This window comes from Panicum hallii, chromosome 4 (genome assembly GCF_002211085.1).
Source record: "Panicum hallii strain FIL2 chromosome 4, PHallii_v3.1, whole genome shotgun sequence".
Lineage (NCBI taxonomy): Eukaryota > Viridiplantae > Streptophyta > Magnoliopsida > Poales > Poaceae > Panicum > Panicum hallii.
In genome coordinates, this window is record NC_038045.1 from 49,018,333 (window position 1) to 49,027,329 (window position 8,997).

The 8,997-nt window shown below is 58.0% G+C and overlaps 2 protein-coding genes across 2 annotated transcripts; one reads left to right on the forward strand and one right to left on the reverse strand.

Annotated features, from left to right (window-relative positions):
- The first annotated feature begins 1,855 nt into the window (after window positions 1-1,855).
- LOC112890601 (deSI-like protein At4g17486) lies at window positions 1,856-2,946 on the forward strand. Its single transcript, XM_025957464.1, has 2 exons — window positions 1,856-2,030; window positions 2,143-2,946. The coding sequence occupies exons 1-2, from the start codon at window positions 1,856-1,858 to the stop codon at window positions 2,703-2,705; spliced, it is 738 nt and encodes a 245-aa protein (XP_025813249.1). The 3' UTR covers window positions 2,706-2,946.
- Window positions 2,947-6,225: 3,279 nt separating this feature from the next.
- Window positions 6,226-7,616, reverse strand: LOC112890959. The gene has a single exon (XM_025957847.1). The coding sequence runs from the start codon at window positions 7,494-7,496 to the stop codon at window positions 6,453-6,455; it is 1,044 nt and encodes a 347-aa protein (XP_025813632.1). The 5' UTR covers window positions 7,497-7,616; the 3' UTR covers window positions 6,226-6,452.
- Between the last annotated feature and the right edge of the window lie 1,381 nt (window positions 7,617-8,997).

Below are 8,997 nucleotides of genomic sequence, written 5' to 3' on the forward strand. Positions count from 1 at the left end.
CTATGCCAATTCAGATTCCTTATACTATCATGGCTGTGATTCTGTAAGTGGAAAATGGGTAATGGCAAGTGAACAATCTGATGACAAGTACTAGAAAAAAAAGGGTAGGTGAATCTTAGAGTGAGGAAGGAATATTGTTCATTGAATTTGCTAATGTTGGCTCTGTAAAGTGTAAACCAGGGTTAGGGTTTGGTATGGACCGGTTTGGTGCTATTGCCATCGAAGCAAGCTGGGACCTGAACAGGCCTTTCGTCCTGCCCCCTATATGTGTTTGTGTGTCACGTTCCCAATGTTGTCAATTCAAGTTCCTGTTTTGTCAGTTCCATTGGAGGCCCAGTTTGTGCCAGTGTTTTTCAGTTGTCTGTTCGTCTTTACGTCTTTCTGCGGAGGACGGGAGGAGGTTTCCGCAGGAGGCGTGTTTGGTGTTCCATGTTATTTGGCGAAGCTGTGACTGTGAGCAGATGTAGCCTTGATCACAACCTTTTTGTTTTTGAGTTTTGCGTAGTTATCAGTGAGTGAACAAAGATGTTTGATCCAGAAGTGGAATGTGAGGGGACCGAACAATGCTGCAAAGAGGAGTTGAGCTTGCTGCCGATGAACTTCTTTGAGCAGCACTCCTGCACTCCAATTTGCTCAACCCAGCACGCATTGCTCTCATCGCTAGAGGCAAAAAAAAAAGATGATGTCATTATTCGCAATAAGCCTAGCTGCGCAGGAATGCGGAACGCCCATGATGGCGCATTCTACAAAGAAGAAAAAAGAGCGGACAAAATTCCTTTTTTTTACACCGATATTCGCACGCCTTTTGCGTTGTAAAGTAGCCGGTCCCGCGAGGCCGCGACCGCGCTGTCTGATTCTTTATACCACCCGATGCCACAGGCGCTGAATGCTTCTATTCTATAACCTGCGGGTCCTCGCAAAAAATAAAAAAGAAGCTGGCTGCACGATAACACGAATGCTTGGACTCGTGCAGCTGTGCAGGTGCAGGCGGGTGTATCGTCGGGTATTATTCAGGTTGATGCGCCAGTTCCCGTTCCCCTTTTTTCTTTGTGGGGAATGGCGTGTTCCAAAACTTGATGAATGTGGCGTGCATGGATTCCGGCAGGTCGTGGATTAGGAAGGCAGGCAGGAGTTAACTGTGTAACACAGACAGGTAAGATTTCCTTTGAAGTAGGTAAAGACTGAAGACTGGGTCGGACCAAACTTCATCAGCTTTGGAAACTGGAAGCAAGAAGGCTAGCTAGCTAGGCAGACGAGGCCGGTCAGTCACTTCACCGAAAGCTGAATCATCATCATCAGACCCATATATAGAAGAAGAAAAAGGAAAAGGAGAGAATGATCGGATGCTCAGATCCTTCCTTCCCGGCCGAGACATTGCTGTGGAAGCAAACATCGATTGCATTGCCGCTGCAGCCGCACCAAACCGGGTAACGAACTTACCTATCAGTACAACAAGCAAGTGTACTCCACCACTCCAGCTTTCAGGCCGTCCATGGTCTCTCCCCCGTTCTCCCAAGCGCACGCTGCCAATTGAAGTAAGTGCATCCGGGACGAGGCTGCATCAGCTACCATCATCGCAGTCATCGGATCCCAGCAGCAGAACGAGCAGGAGAAGGCGGCGCCCGGCGCGGGGCTTTCGCTGCTCCTACAGCTCCTCCTAGTACGGGGGCGCGGCGCCCCAGTCACCCAAGGCGGGTGCGGGTGCGCGGCGCGAGTGGCGCGACCCCGCCCACACCCCTTGTCTTTTCGCCAGCCGGCTGCCAGCCCGCGGAGCGCCAGCCGCGCACAAGCTAGTACAACTTGTGAAAGTCTCGCCGCGCGAGCGACGAGCGTGCGTGTCGGCCGCGGCGGGTTGATGGGCTCCTCGGCCGGCTCCACCCCGACGGCGCGGCCCCCGCGGCAGGCGCGCGGCGGCCGCGGCGCGGGCGAGGCGCCGTCGACGCCGGTCTTCCTCAACGTCTACGACGTCACCCCCGCCAACGGCTACGCGCGCTGGCTCGGCCTCGGCGTCTACCACTCCGGCGTCCAAGGCACGCTCCCCTCCGCCCGCAGCCTCCCGTTTCCTCTCCCCCCCTCTCTCTCGCGCGCGCCGCCGCCGCGTCCTATCGCGTCCCCTGACACGCGGCGCTGCTTGTCTTGCAGTTCACGGCGTGGAGTACGCGTACGGGGCGCACGACGGCACCAGCAGCGGGATCTTCGAGGTGGTGCCGCGGCGGTGCCCCGGGTACGCGTTCCGCGAGTCGGTGCTGGTGGGCACGACGGAGTTGACCCGCGCGGAGGTGCGCGCTCTCATGGCGGAGCTCGCCGCCGACTTCCCGGGGGACGCCTACAACCTGGTGTCCCGCAACTGCAACCACTTCTGCGACGCCGCGTGCCGCCGCCTCGTCGCCCGTGCCCGCATCCCGCGCTGGGTCAACCGCCTCGCCAAGATCGGGGTCGTCTTCACCTGCGTCATCCCGGGCAACGGCCGCGCCGTGCGCCGCAAGGGCGAGCGCCCCTCCGCCGCCGCAGCCGGCATCCGCAGCCGCTCCGCGCGGCAGGAGGCCGCCCCCGCGCCGCCACGGCCCAGGGCGTTCTTCCGGTCCCTCTCCGTCGGCGGGCGCAGGAACCTGGCCGCGCCCCGGCCGCTCCCCACCTCCCCGCCCCCGCCGCAGCCGCAGCCGGCGCCCGCCTCGACATCACCGTCGTCGGGGTCCACCACGTAACCGGCCGGCCCCATTCCTCCGATTTTTTTTCTTTTACAGTTTTACCCGATTTTTTTTACTAGTACTCCACTAAACAACTCTGTGCATATTACTACCACTCCTTGGTGGCTTGGTTTTGATTTGAACCTCTGATAGTGGCTAGAACTAGTAAAGCAGCAATTAGCCAATTACCGCGGCCAATTAGCCGGGCACTACTAAATCGTGCCCGGCTCTACTGATCAACTAGACTCTACTGGGCATCTGTGTGGGCTGCGCTACTGTTCTGTGCTTGCTGTCATGACGTCACTGCTACTCTTGGTGGTCAGGCTAATCACAGCGGGGGTTTCATATCTCTGGAAACGCCACGTCAACTTGGGGATGAATAAAACACTATGCCTCAATAGAGAGTTTCATTTCACTGTTTCTAAAGCTAACCAGTGTAATTAAATGCTAGTTGATCTATTGGCGCACGGGATCCTCCATGAAACAACGGTAGTCACAGTGGTCGTTTCACGTCATTTCCAACGTCTTGAAAATAAGTTAACAGAGTGTTATGCGGATGAAACTGGTTATTTCTCTTACCTCATTAAATCAGTGACATATTATCAAAAATACTGATGTGTCATGATAATTAATACCATAAAACTCTTGTTGCTGGACGACGCTGACTCTTGCTGGCTTGCTGCTTGGCGTCGTTCCATCTATTTCTCTTTGGGCGAGTGATCCAACACCAACCGGAATATATTCGCCGCTTCCTTTCCTTTGGATCTAGCGAACTAACCAGCACCCTGGTAAATAGTGCTCCATATAATATGACCACTAGGGTAGTAGGGTGGCCGAACTACTCCTATATATGCTTCTTTTGTTGCCATTTGTTTTTTCTTCTTTTGCTCAATTAGGGGGAAAAAATGCTTGGAACGCGAGAATTTGGTGTGAATGGCTGACCCCTGTAGGTAGGGGGACACAAAAAATGGCACGTCCGGAGCCGAGTGGACGGCGCACTTGTGGTGCCCTGCCCCCGTGCACGCGTGGCTATTGGTGGCGCTCCCCGGGCCGCCGTGGACCGGCGCGGCTGCAAATGCGGGTTGACCCGAGCCGGCCCGGCCGGCGTCCGGTGCCGTAGAGGTCAGCACACGCCTGAGGCAATGCCCGGAATAAAGTCGCCGTACAGCGAGCGAGCGAGCGAGCAGAGCTCCTCCCGTGCTCCTGCTCTCCTCGTCGTCCCGTAGCCGGGTGCTGGAGAGCTGCATCGGCGTGGCAGTTTGGATTCAACTCCGGGGGAAAGGATCAGAGGAACGCGACGGCGCTACAGTGCAGTGCAGAGAAGGATGAGACACCGATGCGGGGGGAGAGAGGCAAGAGTCGGGGGGGGGGGGGGGGGGGCAGGGGTATGGGCTTCCCCTCCCTTTTGCGTGGACACCGGACAGCGCCTTTTCCCCGCGTGTCCCCTTGCCGGCCACCGGAGCGAATCATTGGTCTGCCTCAGTGGGTGACGACTGACGAAGCATGGCGTGGAACGTGGCCGCCCCCAACCCCAGCGGAGTAGGGTCGTCCAGGGCGCGGCGGCGCGGCCTTTCCGGCGGGTGGCGGCTGCCACAGTGCACCCCAACTAATCCCCGCGGCCAGTAATGATTTCGCTGGCCCTACCCGCCCCCCGCGACCACTGTACTAGTACGCTCGTCAGTTCAGGATTATTTGTCTATCTAGCGGACAAGGAAAGCGTCCTGCTGAATCCTAATCACAGAGGAATGGGCCGGGGTCGGCGGGTGGCACGCATGTGTCGCCGATCAACGCCGCGCCTCGCCGATGCTCGGATGCGACCATGCAACTGTGCGCGCACCCACCGACGCTCGCACACCGGAACAGCGATACGGAGTAGTAGGTTGGGTACTTGGGCGCTCGCCGCTCCGATCAACGCGGCCCGTCACTCCGGTCGTGGGCGCCGCCCTGCCGCGGCCGGCCGGACGTGCATGCAGCGACGTCCGGTTGGACGTTGACGCGCCAGCGGACCGCCCCTCCGTGCGCGTACTTCGGCTGACTGGCGCACGATCGAGAGCCCTCGGGGCGGTTTCTCATATCTTGCAACGCTAGACAGGCAGCGCCGACAGGGCACCTCGCCGGCGAAAACGCTCCTCGAGTTGCCGGCGAGCTTCCTCCCCCGCGGCGGCAGCCGGCAGGCATGCGCCGGGCGCGTCGTCGGCTCGCCGCCCCGCTCGTCGCGCACGCGAGGCCTACAAACCAACACGGCCGAAGCAAACGGCCCGGTCTCGCGTCGGCGCGCGGGCCAGTCCACCACCACCATCAGGACTCGCACGGCCCGAACGCCGCGGAATCGGGCCGCGAAGCCCACCCTTAGCGGCGGCCCCCGGCGCGACCGCGCGAGGGCATCTGATCCGGGCCTTGATCTTTTGTTTTCCTTTTTTCCGCTTCGTCAACGACACTTCACTCTCTCTCCGCGTGGTCAGACACTCAGACGGCAGGGGGTCAAAGGGGCCGGGCCGGGCCGATACGGACGGAGGTCGCTCTCTGCACAGCTCAGATCATACGCGCGGTTTGGAAATACGAAACGGGGTTTCTGACTCACCGTCCAACTGACCACTCGTTTTGATTCCTGAATCTGATTCAGCCGGCGGCCTCTCTTGTTACAAAGGTATAGGTCGCTGTTGAGTGTGTGCGACCGGAGTTTCTAGAATCTTCTCTTCTCATTGTTAAGAAACGGGGATAGAGTAGACTACAGAGAAGAGGGTCAGTCACCGGCAGGTTTCGTGATTTTTTTTTATATTTGTCTAAGTTAATTATTTAGGCCAGTCTCTATAGAGGCTACGGAGGTTTCATTAGAAGTTTTATAGTCACTAAATATCATCCCACATCAACAAATTTGCTAACGTGGCAGAATCATTACGAGAAGAGAGAAGGGGGGAGTTTTATAAGATGTGAGACAAAGTTTCATCACAATGAAACCCAACCAGCACAGTTACCAATGGTAACTTCCCAAACTTAATAACCGTGTAATGAAACTGCGCACTGAGACTGATCTTAGACTCCTCTCGTGGCTGGTTCAATCCAAGCATGCCCCCACGCTGCCCCCCAGCAGCTCAATGCGAGGAAAATGGATCCTGCGCAGTATTCTCTCTGCAGTTGAGTCACTGGCATGTGGATCCGCATCCACACATCATCCCTGTCCGACGTGGGAGGATCTCGGCTCTCAGCCCAATGTCAGCCGCCTCAATTATTTCCCTCTTTCGCTTATTGTATTTTGGATCGCTCTTTCTATCTTAATATAACGATGTGCAGTGCGTTCGACATTTCCATGGCTGCAGCGTTAGCACGGATATTATAATATTTGGTGAAAGTGGAAGATCCACAGCTTATCTATGCCTCATTGTTCTCAGGAGCCGCGATCAGAGCAGCTCTGTATTGATGAATCATGAATTATTTCTCTCAATCACAACACATTTTTTGTGATTGTGCAGTCAGCAACCCTCCACTCTCCACAGATACCGGAATGATCACGGCGTGTGGATTTGTAGGTTTCACAAACTACAGCGTCAACGGTCAATACTCAATAGAAGATCATCAAGAAAGGGAGCATAAGAACAATCAAAACTTTACTCACAGAATGCTCACCCGTGTGACAAAATCTTTCCTTACCAAACATGCATTGGTTTCCAAATTCCAAGCACGACCGATCGATCTTGTTCCATGCAACGCGAAGCAACGTAACAATGGAATGGCGACGTACGGGCGCCATTGACGCAGCACTTACCACTATCTCCTCTCCTTCCAGAGCTGGACCACGAGGGAGAACCCGCCGCCGTCCTTCAGCGCCACGGCCTCCTCGGCGGCCGCCCACTCCGACACCGTCGCCACGCTGCCGGCCGACGACGTGGCGGACGTCGACGCCACCGACACCGTCGGCGACGTGTCCGAGCCCGACCTGAACGGGCCGCGCCTCCACCCCCTCCTGTCGCTGTCGCTGCTGCACCAGCTCTCGCCGCCGCCGCTGGCGTGGCGGTTCGTGAACGAACTCTGCCTCGCCGGCGCGCCCGCGCCCGCGTCTTCCTCGGCTTCCCTGTCGTCGTCGTCGTCCGCGTCGGAGGCCTCGAAGCGGAGGACGAAGACGGCGGCCGCGTCGGGGGAGAAGAGCCAGCCGTGGAGGTCCCACGTGACGCGGACGCGGCCGCGCGGGAGGTCCAGCCTCTCGCTGCCGCGGAACTTCCACCGGAGGCGGCGCACCTGGAGGGCCTTCTCGCCATCGATGGCGACCCACATGGCGGACTCCTCCACGGCGAGGGACACCTCGTGCGCCTCGCCCGCGACGTTGACGGTCGTCGCGTAGGCCTCGCCTGGGCCGTCGGCGACGACGGCGTTCTCCCGGCGGGAGAGGAGGAACCCCGCGGACGCGGCGGGCCGCGCGCCGTCCCCGACGGCCAGCGCGAGCTCGCCGTCGACCGAGACGTGCAGCGAGTACCGGGACGCGGGCTCCGGCCGGCGCCCGGCGGCGGCGAAGCGGGCGCGCGAGAGGTCCCACGAGAAGGTGACGGCTCGGCCGCCCGGCAGGGAGAACCGCCTGGACCCGCGCCGGCGCCACGGGAGCCACGGCCGGAGCCCGAACCGCGCGGGCGCCGCGTCGTCGCCGTCGCCGTCGTCCCCGGCGAGGCGGAGCTCCGCGGCCAGGAGCAGGCCGATCGGCGCGCGGGACCACGTCAGCGTGACGGCACCGAGGTGCGTCCAGTAGACGGACGTCGCCGAGGAGGACGGCGGCGCCGGGGAGGGCTCGCCGCCGCGGCGGGCGAAGCAGGAGAGCGGCATGGTGCGCGGGCGCCGCGCGTGGTGCACGCCGGACGCGGCGAGTACGGCGGCCTCTCGGTGGACTTGTTTTGTTGGCGGCTCGGGAGGGAGTAGTTGCACCAGTGCGCACGTAGCGGCGAGACCGGCGACCCAAGACGGCGCGCGTGGAATGTGACTTGGTCGTCGCCCCCATTTTTTTCGTGCTGATTTGCTACATCACATACCAGAGATTTTACAAACAGTGATAAGGAGATTTGTGCTCCGAGCAGGAGATTGTCTTCTCCGACTGGATTTTTGGGATCTGGGAAAATCATATCCGTAGAAAAGTAATATTTTTTTTTTCAAACACGTCTTCTAAATATTAAGCACCTGAAATCAATTGTAGGTACGAGCAGTTTCTCCAATTGAGATACCATCTATCTTTGGGCATACGGGTGAAGGTTGGGGGGAGGCATGCTAGACCGGCGATGATAGTAAACATGGAGTGGAGTAGGACATTGTAGCGGCGGGGACCCTATTCAATATGGACGGTGAGGATGCCGCCATTAGACAGGGAAAGAGTGGGTGTACGTGGCAGGAACCGCTTCCGCCCCAGCGAAGCCGGTTTAGCGAGCGGGAGTTTGCAATGGCGGCACTGACAGCGGGGATGAAATTGGTGGGCGGGAGAGGAGGAGCATGACATAGAGGCACCGGAGCACGCAACGGTTGAGTGATATCTTGATGAAGAAGGTGACTCAAGAAAAAAAATAAATGATGTTCCTCGGATCGCCATCGTGCCGTGGAGATTCATTGCCTCATGTTTAGCCCGTTTTCACTTTCTTTTTTCAACTACCTGCGCAGCAGCAACACCCTTGTCCAAATCTAGCGTTGCGATGCGATTCGTGCTTCTAGATAAACTCGGACAAATAAGAGCAGGCGACGGTCAAGCTCAAGTCATTGCTACTTACTCCAATCGCAGGCGCGAAAAGTCCAACACGGGCGCTGTATCAACTGTTCACGGCTACCGCGACGTGCCCCGGCGAATCACGACCGTTGACATTGCCAGCACGGTCGGTTCCCACCAACCAAAAATCTGCAGGTCATCTACGCTACGCCTGTCCGTGCTGCGGTCTGCCTGCGCTCCGTCAACTCGCTGCCTCTTCCAACCAAAAACTGTCAAGGCGAGAGACGCTGTAGTTTCAGTTTCAGCACTGCCAAAATTGGTTGCAGCAAAGTCCACAGGGAAGGGCAACAGACAGAGTGCAGTGCGCTGACCATTTCCCGTCAAACTCTCTGCTCCAGAGCCTGAACGCTTACTGACCGCCTAACCTGGGGCCCACCACACACCCCTGTCTAGTTTTAGGTGAGGAGGATTTGATTGGGATTTGGTTCAAATTTAAACAAGGCAAAATCGTAGCAAACCAGTGGGGAGTGCCCCGGGCATGCATCATGTGTCTCATTTTGCTTGGCTAAACGGCGGTTGACAATTACTCCCTTTTTTAAGTTGGGTGGTTGGATAGTCGACAACACAAAACTATAAGCT

What these genes read in the sequence shown, in the direction of transcription:
- LOC112890601 (XM_025957464.1), top strand. Translation starts at nt 1,856, where the DNA reads ATGGGCTCCTCGGCCGGCTCCACCCCGACGGCGCGGCCCCCGCGGCAG. An exon ending in CTACCACTCCGGCGTCCAAG is followed by an intron (nt 2,031 to 2,142) that starts GCACGCTCCCCT and finishes CTTGTCTTGCAG; the next exon opens with TTCACGGCGTGGAGTACGCG.
- LOC112890959 (XM_025957847.1), bottom strand. Translation starts at nt 7,496, where the DNA reads ATGCCGCTCTCCTGCTTCGCCCGCCGCGGCGGCGAGCCCTCCCCGGCG.